The sequence below is a fragment of the Balaenoptera ricei genome, chromosome 18 (assembly GCF_028023285.1).
Source record: "Balaenoptera ricei isolate mBalRic1 chromosome 18, mBalRic1.hap2, whole genome shotgun sequence".
NCBI lineage: Eukaryota > Metazoa > Chordata > Mammalia > Artiodactyla > Balaenopteridae > Balaenoptera > Balaenoptera ricei.
Window position 1 is genome coordinate 69,733,038 of NC_082656.1, and position 15,689 is coordinate 69,748,726.

General features: G+C 39.1%; 1 protein-coding gene and 1 pseudogene across 1 annotated transcript in view; one reads left to right on the forward strand and one right to left on the reverse strand.

The window, feature by feature from the left end:
- Positions 1–15,689, forward strand: part of DNAJC3 (DnaJ heat shock protein family (Hsp40) member C3) — an 88,084-nt gene that overhangs the window by 8,527 nt on the left and 63,868 nt on the right. The window contains exon 2 of the mRNA XM_059902850.1: positions 11,343–11,453. Within this exon, the coding sequence (XP_059758833.1) occupies positions 11,343–11,453 (111 nt within the window). The remainder of the gene's footprint in view (positions 1–11,342; positions 11,454–15,689) is intronic.
- Positions 28–604, reverse strand: LOC132352383 (ferritin heavy chain-like; annotated as a pseudogene).

Genomic DNA, 15,689 nt, shown 5'->3' on the forward strand with positions numbered 1-15,689 from the left:
TGTGGCCATGGGAAGCCAGCCCGAGGCTCAGCTCTCAGTGTCCCTGTCTCCCAGGGTGTGCTTGTAAGAGGGATACTTTGCCATGCCAGATTCGTGGGCCCCCATTTGTGCAAGCTGGTGTCATGGTCACCCAGCTCTTCGGATTTCATCTGCTCCTTCAGGTAGTGAGTCTCAGTGAAATCACACAAGTGGGTATCATTTGTCAGTGAACAGTTTGTGCCGTTCCGGTAGGGACTGATGCACACTGTTTTCCAAGTGTAACCCATGTTCTGTTGCATTCAGCGGGCTTGCTCAGTCGTCATGGTTTAGTTTCTTGGTATCCTGAAGAGTTTGGGATTCAGCCACCTCGTTGGTTCTGCAGCTTCATCAGTTTCTCAGCGTATTCTCTCTCCTCATGACACTGCTGAACAAAATATTATGCAGTGTCCTTCACAGCCACACCATCGGGGTCAAAGCAGCAAGACACAGCCAGGTAGATGTAGGAGGCGTAGAGCTCCAGGTGGGTCTGGTGGTTGATGGGGGCCTCCGAGTCCTGGTGGTTGCTCCGGCACAGCCGCGAGGGGGACTCGGCCATTGTGGCAGGTGGCCGAGGAGGGGCCTCCAGGGTGCTGTGGGGAGGTGTTGCAGCAACGGTTTGACCCAGGCTCTGTCAGGCCCTGTTGAAGCAGGACACCGCTGTGGCTCTCCGTGAAGAATGTCTGGCTGGGGCATCTGGACAAAGTACTTCAGGGAACTTCGCAAATGTGTTCTTGGTTCCCACTAGGCTTCAGGCTCCGCTTGTGAGGTTGGAAAGGATTGTGGCTAAAATGTTGCATTAAATGATGGGTTCAGTGAGTGAAGCATACAAGGCTTAGTAGCTGTGGAAAGAAAGCTTAGCCTGGTTTATATGGGGAAAAGTTTCCTGAGCTGTGGTGCAAAGAAAGCTAGGCTTTGGAATTGAATCTTATTGTGACAGTTACTGTGAGTCTTCAGGCAGGTTGAGTAACTTCTTTGAGCCTCAGATTCCTCAGTTATAAAAGTATGAAAGATGTTTACTTTCTAGGTTTGTTGTGAAAATTAAGTGAAATAAATATACTGAAAGTATCCACCATATAGAAGGTTCTTAATTTCTTTTTGTGTTACATCTTTCCTGTTAGACATTTTCATGACTGGATAAGGAAAGTACTGTGTCTAATGGTTTATCTCGTATCCAAATTTCTTACCTCCTCAGGCAGTCTGGAATCTTCTATTCAGTACATTGATCTGATCTTCCCTTTTGAGAAAATGTAAATGGGAGATGTTTGCAATCTTCTTGCTAATTTGAAGACTACCTCCTTTCCCCGACATGTTGAGAACACATAGATAAACCCATCAACTTGCTCTAGTAATTAATTGTTCTTACTGTAACAGGCTGGATCCTTCCACAGCCCACACACAGCATTTTCACCATTCTTATTCCATCCCTAGTTCATTCTCTAGTATCATTTTAACATGGTTTCTGCACACTTGTTTCTGCATAAGTGACGCACAGTCCTTTATATTTTACACTAGGAACTGTAAATGTTTATGGGTGTAGAGTTTATATTAGAATTTACCTTTAGAAGATCAAAATGAACTATCTTTAATTGTTTTAATTTTCCCACCTCTATCTCTTAAAAAGATTTAAAGTAAAACCTTATTTTGTGAAATTTTCTACATTTACAAAGGTGGGGAATGGTATCATGAATCCCCAAGTACTAATCTCCCAGCTTTAACAGTTTTCAACCCATGACCAATCTTATTTCATCTATACCTGTGGATTATTTTGGAACATTTCACATGATGTCATTTCATTCATAAATATTTTAGTATTTATGAAAGATAAGGACTTTAAAATTTTAGAGTCTGTATCATCTATATTCCCCGCAGTGTCTGATTATAATGCTATACCTTTGAACTACAGTTTGATGAAAACGTTTAAGGCAGGGTTATTTTGCTCTTCTTTCCTGACTTAATTGGCTGCTTAGTTATAAAATATGTCTCTGGTGTTAACAAAATATTCTCTAAAAGTTTTCAACTGCAAGTGATTATTTAATCAGTACATTGTTAACAAAACACATTCCTCAGTTTACTTTTTAAGCGCACGAATACATTCTTACTAGAAAAAATTAAACAGTACAGAAATATTTACTATATCTTCTTTTTAAACCATAAATGAAATCTGAGTATATTTACTGTAATGCAACTTGCTATCCTTGGTTCACACCACCACAGTTCTTTCCATTCTTGCCTGCCTCTAATCTGTTTTCCACACTGCAGCCCAAGTGATCTTTTTAAAATGTAAATCAGATAGTCAGTTCCTTGCTAAAAACCTATCTAATGACTTCCCTCTGCTCTTAGAATAAAACCCAGATCTCTTACCGTAGCCTGCAAGGCCCAGTGTGATCTGCATTGCCTGAATCCTCTATCCTCCTTACCACGCTGGGAGCCTCCTTTTGATTCCTTAAAGTTGAGCTTGGTCCTACCCAAGCCCTTTGAGCTTATTTTCTGCTCCTTGCCTGGTCATATTCTGGCATGCTGGAGGCTTCTTGTCATTCAGGACTGCTCTCCCGCCTTTTATGCTTTAACTCAAACATCTTCTCAGGGAGTACTTATTTGACTATATTAAGTACTATATTTGAGTACTCCTCTTCCTTCCCTCTGGCAGAAATGATCTTGTTTCTCCATCTTTTTCTCCACTGCATCCCTACTGCTAGATTAGTCAGTGCATAGACATTTGGTCTGTTTTTTAATGTGTGTGGCATCCTGTGGATCTGTAAGAATGTCAATTGTATTCATTTTTAGATTTTTTTTTTTTTTTTTTTTTTTGCTCCACTATGTTTGGTTCCTTAATTTTCTTATTTGGTGTTAGTTTCTTATGGATTGATTTTATGATTATCTTTGTTTTTCAGAATTGCTCATTGCTAATCTTTGAATTCTGATTGTGGGAGAAGGCTGATTGCCTGTCTGGAGGCAGAGAAATCCCCAGGGCCCCTTCCTTTTCCTTGTATCAGAGTTTGGATCCCTCAGAGAACTGCAGCCACCTCCATGGTACATTTCCCCTGAGAGGGTCTTTGGATATGATTTTGCCCACCAATCTATTCCTGTCCTTTTTATGTTTTGAGAATTTTTCCCAAATTTCTGTTTTTTAGGTGGCCCTCTTCTTCTTTTAAAAAATTTTTTTTCCAGCAAGGTTATGCATTTATCTTTTTAAGTGAATTCTGTCATTTCTAGAATTTGAGCATGTTGGGAGGTAGGCTCATGTGCTTAGGTGACTGTCTTACTCTAGTCCCCATGGACTACTTTCTTCAAAAAAATTTTTTTTTAATGTAAGGGGTAGTTTTTATCAGCCAGTCTTCTCCTCATTGAAAGGATTTAAATTAAAAAAATTTTGTTTTTGGAAAATCTTAAAAATATACCAAAGTAGAGAAAATAGTATCATTTACCACTGTGTACCGTCTGTCACCCAGCTTCAAAAATTACCAACACTGGGTCGCTCCTATTTCATCTATATTTTCATCCTCCTCTCCAAGATTATTTTGAAGTCAATCCCATTCTTCACATTATGTATTCTGTAAATACTTCAGTATGTGGCAGAGACTCCAGTGTAATGCTGGAAAATAGCCTCTCTCTTCAGAGTCCATGATTACCTGCAGTCTGGGGAGTTCTCATAAAGCTAAAGCCTGCTGGATTCTCCTTGTTGCTTTTTTGGGAGAGACTGCCTTATTCATTACTGTTATGGCCACAGTCTTACATATAGATTTCAGTAACATTTGTTAAATGAAACATTAATTTCCATAATCTTTGTTATGAAAAGTAGGTTATAGTTTTGGATATGGTATGGAATAGGTGGAAACAGGTGACCCTCACATTCTGAATATAATGAGTTTCTAAATCTATATTGCATAGTGAATTTTCACAGGGCAGGAGCCTATATCTTCATTTTAAGTGGGAAAAATAACAGTACTTTCCCAGCCTACTGAAATCCCCCAACTAATTTCTCCAAATTTTACCCACACGCTCTTAAATAGGTTAGATATTTTCACATTGTTGCCCTAAACAAATAGGGCTCTGCAGGACCCTGAGTTTTTTTTTTTTAATTTATTTTATTGAAGTATAGTTGACTTAAAATGTGTTAATTTCTGCTGTACAGCACAGTGATTCAGTTATACGTATATATATATATATATATACACATATACACATACATACATACATTCTTTTTCATATTCTTTTAGGGTTTATCACAGGATATTGAATATAGTTCCCTATGCTGTACAGTAGGACCTTTTTATTTATCCATTCTATATATAATAGTTTGAATCTGCTGATCCCAAACTCCCAATCTATTCCTCCCCCCACCCCCTTTACCCCATTGGCAACCACAAGTCTGTTTTCTGTGTCTGTGACTCTGTTTCTGCTTTGTAAATAAGTTCATTTGTGTCATATTTTAGATTCCACATGTAAGTGATATCATATGGTATTTGTCTTTTTCTGACTGACTTCACTTAGTATGATGATAGTCTCTAGGTCCATCCATGTTGCTGCAAATGGCATTATCTCATTCATTTTTATGGCTGAGTAGTATTCTATTGTATATATGTACCACATCTTTATCCATTCATCTTTTGATGGACATTCAGTAGATTATTTCCATGTCTTGGCTGTTGTGAATAGTGCTGCTGTGAACAAAGGGGTGCATTTTATCTCTAAATTATAGTTTTAGGGCTCCAAATTTTTGAGACCACCAAGTTTCAATTTCCTCCTTCCCCCTCTCCCTTTTTCCCTTCCTCCGTTGTACAGAGGGCTCCAACAGGCAGCCAAGGTAATAAAACACTATACAGAAACTGCAGACCAGGAATAGGAAAAGCAAGCTGCTTTGTTTAGTAGGGTAAATAGTAAGGTAAAGTGCATTTCATTTGGCTTTTTGCTCTAGTCGATGAAGTCAGGAATTCGCTCGCTTTTGATGACTGAAATAGCAGGCAGTTGCCCAGATAGTTGCTCTGGGTGTCTTCCTGGACCCCTGCTCTTTCTTCACTCGACCTCTGCATCCAGACAGTTGACATAAGTGACAGGTAGTCGTCTTTTTCTTTCTCATATTTTTCTAAGCAGTGTATTCTTCTCTATTTCCACTGCTACTACTCCACGGTCAGGTCAGCGTCATGTCGCCTGGATTATTGTAACAGAGAGTTTATTGGTTTCCCTCTTCCCTTCTGGCTGTTTACTGGAATCCTCTAGCAGTGAAAGCGACCCACTCAGAGCAGTGAAGTCATGATGGAGAGGAGAGCTGGCTGAAATCCTGGACTTTGAGTTCTCTGAAAGCCTCATTAATCTTGAGCTCTGGGCTTCTAAGTATGATGTTCTTTGTGTTTGGAGTGCTGGTTTCTCTCTTCAGCCTTTTCCCACAGGTCCATCCTCCCCATTTATCCCTCAGGTTTCAGGGGGGACCTCGGGGAGACCGTGTCCCCCACCTCACCCCCAGCACTGTCCCGTAGAACTTTCTGTGATGGTGGCAAATGTTCTGTATCATCTTCGCTGTCCCACACACTAGCCACTAGCTATCCAGCATTTACACTGTGACTAGTGAGACTGAGAAGTTGAATTTTAAATTTAATTTTAACTACAGGTGTTAGGTGCCTTCAGTTGTGCCCTCACAGCACCCTGTGTGTATTCCTCCCATCCAAACACTTACCGTAGTGTATGTTTTCCCAACATTTTGTTACTAAACATTTTGCAAAGTTGAAACAGTTTTATACTGTCCAGTCCTATACCCAGCACCTAAACTCTACCATTAATGTAATTAGTATACTTGGTTTTTTTTTTCTTTTGGCTGCGTCGTGCAGCATGCGGGATCTTAGTTCCCCAACCAGGGATCGAACCTGTGCCCCCTGCATTGGGAGCGCGGAGAGTCTTAACCACTGGACTGCCAGGGAAGTCCAGTATGCTTGTTTTTAACACATATCCATCTGGGCATTTCTCTATCCATCCATTAATCCTTTTTTAAAAAATGTTTTTCAAAATAACATCAATACACAGGTCCCTAAATACTTTAACATGCATATCATCAGTAGTTTTTGGGGGGGATTAAAATTTATATACAATAAAATGTCCACTCTAAAGTATAAATCTGCTGGGTTTGATAACTGCGTATGTAAACCCCGTGTAACCCCGGCCTCCATCAGGGTTAGAACACTCAGCGCTCCAGGGGGTTCCTCCTGCCCCTCCCACTCCTTTCTCCCACCTTCCTGAGTGATGACTCTTCGGATTTTTTTTTTCCTGCAATGTCCCTTTAGCACACTGAAAAACTTCACATCATGTTCCCTGTAAAAGAGAAATGCTTTGGCTACTTACTGTCCATATGCACCTTCTACACACATTTGAACTTCAGAACAACAAAAATACTCTATTTTCTTTTTTTTTTTTTTTAAATCATTCAGGGCCACTTTGGACAGAGGCTCTGATTCTTTTAAATTTTTTTTTTTTTTTTTTTTAATTTTACTTATTTATTTATGGCTGTGTTGGGTCTTCGTTTCTGTGCGAGGGCTTTCTCCAGTTGCGGCAAGCGGGGGCCACTCTTCATCGCGGTGCGCGGGCCTCTCACCATCGCGGCCTCTCTTGTTGCAGAGCACAGGCTCCAGACGCGCAGGCTCAGCAATTGTGGCTCACGGGCCCAGTTGCTCCGCGGCATGTGGGATCTTCCCAGACCAGGGCTCGAACCTGTGTCCCCTGCATTGGCAGGCGGATTCTCAACCACTGCGCCACCAGGGAAGCCCCAAAAATACTCTATTTTCTACCTAACAAGATACAGCTCTTCTTATAAGCGAAGAAATTCTCACCTGTACCCTGGTTGAGAAGATACATTTGCAACAGTCATTGTGTCCGTTACAGGCTGTTACTAATTACTACTCTTAGTCCTTCACTGTCCTGTTCAGTATTCAGTTATACAAAAACGAAATTGTAAAGTTAATTCCAGCAGCATATTGTAAAATAAAAATGGCAATTAGAGAAAATATGGTTAATATAGTTGATTCTCCTTATTCATGGTAGCTATATTCCATATGTCTTTATGAACGTTGAATTAGCAAATATTGAACCATTGTACCTGGGAGGAAATTCAGGGTTAGGATCCTGCAAGGCCTCAGGTCACTACATGTTTGTCAACAGATCAAAACATAACCTTGTTGTGTGTGTGTTTCTGTTTAAAAATATCTTATTTAATATATATTATTGATTGACTAACATTGAACTCGTGGCCAGCAGCATTATCACTCATGTCTGACTGAAGCTTATCTAACAAACTTCTTTTTTTTAATTAAAAAAAATTTTTTTTTAGTTTTTTTTTGCCTGCTCTGCGTGGCTTGCAGGATCTTAGTTCCCCGACCCGGGGTCGAACCCATGCCCCCTGCAATGGAAGCGCGGAGTCCTAACCACTGGAGCGCCGGGGAATTCCCCAAACATATTTTCTTTGAAAGGCACAGTACAGTCTCTTGCCCTTAGTAACACTAGGCAGCACTATGCTTGGGGGCCATTTTAAACAGTAAAATCACCAAAAAAAAAAAAAAAAAAAAAAAAACAAAAAAAAAACCCACAAAAATAAAAAACATGACACTAAATACACTGTAGAAAGGACACTTGCTTATAACATGAGAGCTCACACAGGAAGAAAAAGTATCACCTTGTTTGACTTCAGCTCAGAACGTGCACTTAGAGTGACTCAAGTGTGTCACCATTCTGCACATTCACATGTCCTCAAATGACTGCCAAGGCGCCCTGAATATTAATTTGGGGATTACAGATGAATTGGAGGGGGTTACAAATGAATTTTAGGAAGTGGGCAAATTCTGAGATACAGAATCTGTGAATTGTGAGGATTGACTGTATATACAAATAAACATATGTATAAATAAACAAAGAGAAAATGTGCAGAGCTACTACAGTCCTGAGTCTGTGATTAGTCATGAGGTCAGAGTTGAAATATATGGCATCCTTTGTCAACTTCCTGTTCCATACTTCTCGTGCCTTCAGCTGGAACCTCAGCTACTCTGGCTTCTTTACCTGATGGCGTAACCCAAACCTTTGTTCCTGAAGGGTCTGAGTGCTTAACTGTTCTGTTTGTGGTTGCTGTAGTTTTTAATTAACCTTTACTATTGGGCATGGAAGTACTAACACCCTAGAGAATCCCCTGGGTTCCAGATGTAGCCCTCTTTGCCACTATTGTATAGCAGCAAACCCCATTTTTCCTTGATAAGCAACTACTTGCAGCTGGACAGCTGGCTGATGCTTTCTCTCAGTTTCGTGCTGCAGTAGGTTTGTATCTTGGAACCAAAACACTCAGTGGCCGTCTTAGTGAATTCTAATTTATAGTTCTTTTTTTGGGATAACATTAAAAGTAAATATTATTTACTGTTTAAATAAAATATTTAAAAATATATACAGGATTCTGGGTGAAGTAGATCAATAAAATAAATGCATAACATTCAAATGCGTGTGTATCCAACATAAGAGAATTTTCCATGTAACTTAAGTTACAACTGTAAGTACCAGGAAAAATTCAAGATAATTTTGACAGAACACTTTTCTCAGTGTATTATAGTCATCCCTAGGTTTTGTGGGCTCTATGGTTTTTGTCAAAACTACTCAACTTTGCCATTGTAGCATGAAAGCAGCCTTAGCCAATGTGTAATGAAGGGGCGTGACTGTGTTCCAGTGAAATTTTATTTACAAAAACAGTTTTCTGAGCTCTGCTCTAGTAAGCGGGCACACATCAATTAATGAGACCAGATACAGTGTTATATTCCACTCTTCTTGATCTAACACCTTTAGAATCCATTCCCACACGTGTTCCATGGGTTTCTGCTAGTTTATCAGCAAAGTCTTGCAGTTCCTTTGGTGTGTAAACTATTTTCCTTAGGTCATAGTGTATATACCTGCTAGTGACGTCTGGAATGGTTAGGGTGGGTCTGAGTGAGCATCCCCTTTCATGGCATCTGCCCTAAGTAGTTGTCCTAGGACTTTGAAGCGGTGGAAGGCTAGGTGTCTCCGACAGTGGAAGGCACGCTGCTTCTACTGGTAAGGGAGGCTCAGAAGGACTGGGAGGTTTAAGTTGGTCGGCTTCATCCAGGTGCAGCCAGACGTCTCCCTTCTAAGTTTGAGGATCCCATTCTTTACTAATACACGTCCTGAATTTCACAGGAGAAACTTGGCGAGACTCTGAATTCAACGATTGTTTTAATTCAACAGCCCTCAAAATTAAATTTTGTGCCTGATTTTCAGCTAAATCAGCTCTGTGGCTACAAAAAAAAAATAAAGAGAGAGAGAGATGGTTTCAAGGCTGCCATGGAATCTCTCAGACTGAGTGGAGCTAGGAGTTGGCCCTGAGCTTGTTATTTTCTCTCTGTAAGTGCTCTAGTGTGCTCAAAGGAACCCACCCCACGTCTCAGTCCTTATTTCCATCATTACTGCCATGATGGTCAAGTGCAGCAGCCACTTGGGTTTCCAAGGCATGTGCCTCAGTTAGTACTCATTTTCTGTCAACCACAAATGATATCTTCATTAATTGATTCTACTACCTGCTACAGATTACTAACCTCTTGTTTCTCATTGACAGGGAACTCAGCCCTGCACTCAAGCTCAAGGGCATGACCAAACCAATCCTTAAATCCCATTTTTGTAGCTCTGTCTCTTCGAACCACTCCTAGTACCATTTGTGTATAAAAGTCTGGGTCCCTGCGGGAGACAGAAACCACAAGGTGATTTTAAAGGGGGAAGTTGAATATAAAGAATTGTTATGATAGGGTGACCATAATGATGTAGCGAGAACTCTACAAGATAGTCTAGGACTGAGAGACAGTCCGCAAGGAAGGACCAACTTGGAGGGGGACCCCCTCCTCAAGGCTGGGGTTCAGACCTCATCGGAGACAGTATAGTTGCAGGCTAAGGTTGCTGGTAGGAAAGTGCGCTGAGTTGCCGGGGATAGAGCTGGTCCACAGTAGCTGGGGAAGCGAGAAACCACCTTCTCAGGTGTAGGTGAGCCCCAGCTGGTGGGCTTGGGTGTGGGAGGGAGTTGGGGTGCTGCTGTGGGTGTGAAGCCTGGAGTACATGGCGTCCTGCTTGGGAGGGGGCGTGTGACCAAGGCTGCAGGTGGCTGAGGGGCTGGATCCCTGGGTGTACGGCTAGGCCAGGGCACCACTGGCTGTACTCCCGCTTGCACACCACGCAGCAGGAGCCCGAAGAAAGGAAAGGCAGCCGTGGGGACCAGGAGGTGTCCTTCCTGCAGTGTCCCTTCAGCGCCCTTGACTGACAAAGCCTAACGCTGTGCTCAGTGTATAGAAGAATGCTTACACGCTCCGGTCCATCACTACAGTCAAGAACTGAAGGATGAATTCAGAGCCGAGAGGCGGCACGTTGGTTGAAAATTGGCCTGGTCAGTCGGATCGTATTATTCTACTCACGATTCCTCACCAGCTCCCGATTTTGCTAAGAGTGAAGCCAAAGCTGTACCTAGTCGGACCCTCTACTACTTTGACCTCATCTTATTTGTTATCTCCCTTGTTGGCTCTGTGGTAGCCATCCTGACCTCCCTGCTGTTTCCACGACATACCTGGCATGCTCCTGACCCAGGGCCCTTGTACTAGCTGGCCCTTCTTCTTGGCGAGCTCTTATCCTAGTAGATATCTGCCTGGTGAGTCCTCACTTTCTTCAAGGAGGTCTTTGCTCAAATGTCAGCTTCTCAATGAGGCCCTTGACCACCTTATTTAATACTGAAAGCCCCGCCACTCCTGACCCCCCTCACGCAGCTCTACTTTTTACCTACCTTACTCTGTAATTCACTCCTTTTCTTATGTCTGTCTCCTGCTACTATAATGTCAGGTGCCACGAGTGATAGAGGTTTTTGTTTGTTTTGCTCACTTATCCCAAATATCTAGAACAGTGCCTGGTGCCCTGTAGATGCTCAGTAAGTTCTTGATTATTGTAGTGGACTCTAATATTCGTTGAAGTGAGATTCTAGTTTAACAAAGCAATTCTACTTTTGTTGTTGAACAACAAATTATAAATATTTTTGCTAGTTACTGTGTTAGGCAGTTTTCCTTGCATTTTGTAGACTGGGTACATTCTTTTGACTAACTAGGTCGATATGGGTATATTTTTGGGTGGCTTCTACTCTATAAAATGAAACACTGTTTGTACTTTATTGTTACTTTCTCTAGGTCGCTTTTCAGCTTCTGTGACTTTTCTCATCTAAGTAAATGACAGAGGCAGACAACTATATTTTTAACATTTTATTCTTTAGAATTAAGTCTTGGTTCATGGAAAGTTAATTTATTATTATTTTTATTTGTTTTTAGGTGCTGAATGTGGAGTAAATGCAGATGTTGACAAACATCTTGAATTGGGCAAGAAACTACTTGCAGCTGGCCAGCTAGCTGATGCCTTATCTCAGTTTCATGCTGCAGTAGGTTTGTATCTCAGAACCAAAACACTCAGTGGCCACCTTAGTGAATTCTAATTATAGCCCTTTTTGGGGATAACATTTAAAATAAATATTATTTATTGTTTAAATAAAATATTTTAAAATATTTACAGGGTTCTGGGTGAAATAGATTAATAAAAGCACAATATTTGAATACATACGTATCTAACATAAGAAGATTTTTCCACGTAATTGAGACTTACAGCTATTAAGTACTAAGAAAAATTCAAGATAACTTTGGCAGAACACTTTTCTCAGTGTATTATAGTCATCCCTAGATATCCTCACAGGATTGGTTCCAGGGCCCCCTCGGATGCTAAAACCTGTGGATACTCGAGTCCCTTATATAAAATAGTGTAGTATTTGCATGTAACTTACACACATCCTCCCATATACTTTAAATCATCTCTAGATTACTTATAATACATAATGTAGTGCAAATACTATGTAAATAGTTGTAAATGTAATGCAAATGCTATGTGAATAGTTGCGCAGCGAATTTTTTCCCGAATATTTTCTATCTGTGGTTGCGGAACCTGTAGGTACAGAGGGCCGACTGTATATATTTTTCTGCCTCCTTAAGCAGATTTCACTGAATACAGTTTTAATTTTCGTGATGATTTGAGATCATCAGTATAATAGTTACTTTGAGGCCCTTGGGGGATCCTGCAGTTCATCTCCTGTTCATTGTTGGTCAGACTCTCTCTACCCCTTAGGCTGTTGCTTTTTATTGCTCACTTGTGTCTGTCTGTAGCATCAACTATCTTTGCAGTATGTAATCTGTTGGGACTGTGAGAAACGAGATGACCAGAGTAAATAGGTTGTGAATGAGGTCTTAGAGGGTTTTCTTATGAGTCACTACATAAACTTCTTTGCTAAAGCTTTTTGATATCTATATTCCTCATTCCTTTTTTATTTACTTATGTATACTCACCTTTATTTGGGATGGTTAAGAGTGACAAGTCAAGCTGCAGAGTAATGAGTAGTGTATTTTTAATAAGATATAGTTCTGCTCACCAGAAGAATTATCCTATTGTTGTAACTTACTGTATAAGCAAAAAGTAGTTAGGTTTTGGTTTGGTGATATTTTTCTTCATGCTTTTTCTTGAACTTAGATTTTTATTACTGATGTTACTAGCTCTCTGGAATAATAGGAAACCTAGATTTTAATCTTGGCTTTGCCACTTGATAATTCTGTGACATTGGTCAAGTTATGTAAGAAAGTGTAGGCTTAAAGAAGTGACCTGCATATTCCCAGCAGTTTCACCCTGCCACCCAAAAAAGGACTTTCTGTGAAGATTAGATGAGAGAAATGTATATTAAGAGTTCTTTGAAAATAGGGGGCAATCACATGTGTAAGGTATATAGAAATACTGTATCTTCAAAAATTAAGACTTTTCTAAAAACAAATTTAATATGTTAATAGGGTTTTCTTAACTCTGTGGAGCTTCTAAGAGGAAGGTTTTTTCATTTCAGTGACTAGCTCACCCTGGAAAGTTGTACTTAATTGGCACAATTTGCAGTAGTTACTTTTCGCTGGAGACCATATACTGTGTGACTGGGTCATTCCTAAGTCCACACTTTCTCTGGTGATTTGAGTTGTCTTCAGTGCTGCAGCACGGTAATTAACATTTTTTCAGTTATTGTCTTAGATAAAGCATGTCTTAAAAAAAAAAAAAACTGATTCTTCCTTGCTACCATGAGAATATTTGCAGAAAACATATACCTTCTACTTATTTTATACTTTATTATTTGCTTTCTTTAATCTCACAAATTAATTAGAACGTTAAGGGCTGTGCCATATTGTTAACGCCATTTAAAATGACTGCCTATTTTTTGTTAGCTTCACTGCCATACAAGAATTCTAGAGATGGCTCGTCCCCCAAAATACCCAATAATATATTATTGTCTGCACTGAAAGACGTAAATTAGTAAAGCTAAAACGTGGTAAGTTATTTGTGAAATTCAGTAAAGGGAAAAACTGAGACACTGCTAGTGCCTTCAGAATTCAAATAGCAATGTCATTTTGTTCATCATAATTTGGCAAGTAACAGTGGTTCTCAAATGGTACACTTACCATAATTTGAGGAAGACCTGTGTAGTTTGAGATATTCATCATTTTAGTTTATGTAAAATAACTAACCATAGAAAATAGAGTTTAAATTGTAGTTGACGGGAGTATACAGTAGGTAGTGATGGGGTGATATGGTGTCATGGCCTATTGAGTCTCTTATGAGATGTTTATCAGAAAAGAACTGTAGATCTTTTTTTTTTTTTTTCATCTTGATCTTTTGTTAGCACTTTTATGAGTTCATCAGTTTTTCATTAGAGTTCTGAAAATGCTTATTCATTCAGTTCAGCAGTACAGTCAGTTACCAGAAACCTGTACTTGTCAGAGTCTTTTCCATGAATTTCTTGAAGATGAAAGCCTTTTATAGGAACATATTTGCAAAAGCATCAGAGTACACCCAGAACTGTCTGTAAATGACAAAAGACTTAAAAATGACCACTGTTAAAGATTTGATGAAAGTTCATAATAATGCAGTTGACAAGAAAATTAGTTATTTCTGAGATATACATTTTAAAGTAATAACTAGGATTATTACTTATAACATTATACCATAACATATAAGATTTTTAGAAATTTCATGTAATGTCTGAAACATTTATATTAACATATTTCCCTACATATTTCCATACAAATACAAATATAAGGTTTTTAGAAATTTCATATAATGTCTGAAACATTTATATTAACATATTTCCATACAAATACAAATATAAGGTTTTTAGCAATTTCATATAATGTCTGAAACATTTATATTAACATATTTCCATACAAATAACCCAATGAAAGTTTAGTATTAGTTGTTTTGTTTGTTTTTTTATACTGCAGGTTCTTATTAGGCATCAATTTTATACACATCAGTGTATACATGTCAATCCCAATCGCCCAATTCAGCACACCACCATCCCCAAGAACTGTAGATCTTCTATTTCAATTGTCTCATTTACCAAACATCCAATTTAGCATGGCCATATTTACTGCTTCAGGTAACCCAATGAGTTAGTGAGAGCCTCTTGCTAACAGTGAATTAATTAGTCCAGGTCTCCTGACTTCTAGACTAATAAGTTATGCAGTAACTAGAGTAACTGCAGTAGATCAAAGAGCTGTGCTACTGTAAAATGCACAATAATTTTTTGTGGTAAAATATCACCCATATTTTAGTACATTGCTTTAAACTGACTGTAAAAAATTCATTAAATGTTTATACTTCCCAACTTCTGAATTTTGTAATGTACTTTATCTCTTTAACTTTTCCTGTGATTAGAAATTGATGTTAGAGTTTGTAATAGAATTTGGCTAGTGGCATTGGGCGTATCAATGACTCATTTTTTATTATAATGTTATAGCTGACATTATTTGTGGCTGTGACACCCTTTTCCCATTTTCATTTTTGAAAAATTACTTGGTTACATTTTGAATATTACTTAGGCATGGTATGTTTGATAATTACATTTTTATACAATAAAAGGTTTATGTATTAAAACTCAATAGCAACACAAATAATTGTAGTACAGATCTATTGGTGATTTGGTTTGAAATTTCTTTGCATCTGGTGTATAAATATTTTTTGGCAGTAGTTTTAAGATTTGGAACTTAAATACTCTTGATCTGTTGGAAACAGTGTGATTTAATGAAGAGTGTTGGTATCACTTTCTAAATAGTCTTCTGAAACAGTTGCATCTATTTCACTATTATGACGTAGTCAGACACAGGTTTTGTTTAGAGATTTTATCATCAGAGAAAACCACAGTGCAGGTGTGAGGATGCCCTGCCTCTCATTTCTACAGCATGGTCTTATGGGGATAAAGAGTCCTAGGGTCTGAAACATTTCTTTGGTAGACCTTACAGAATGTCTTAGGTGTATCTGGCATGAATGAATGTCTAAAGTGGTGGATTAAATGGTGGGCATGAATGAAATGATAGGTTTCTCCAATTGCTTGGTAAGATAACCGGTATCACACTTAACATAATCTGGCTAAGTCAAAAAAAAAATCCATGGCTTCATTCATTTGGTACTTAAACATACCATGGTGCTTTCTCATCGCATTTGAACTTTACTTGTGAAATGGGGATGGACATTACTGTTCACATTTACACAAAAGGACACAGAGTATTCTAGTGACCTTCAAAGGTCACATTCCAGTTCAGAAGATT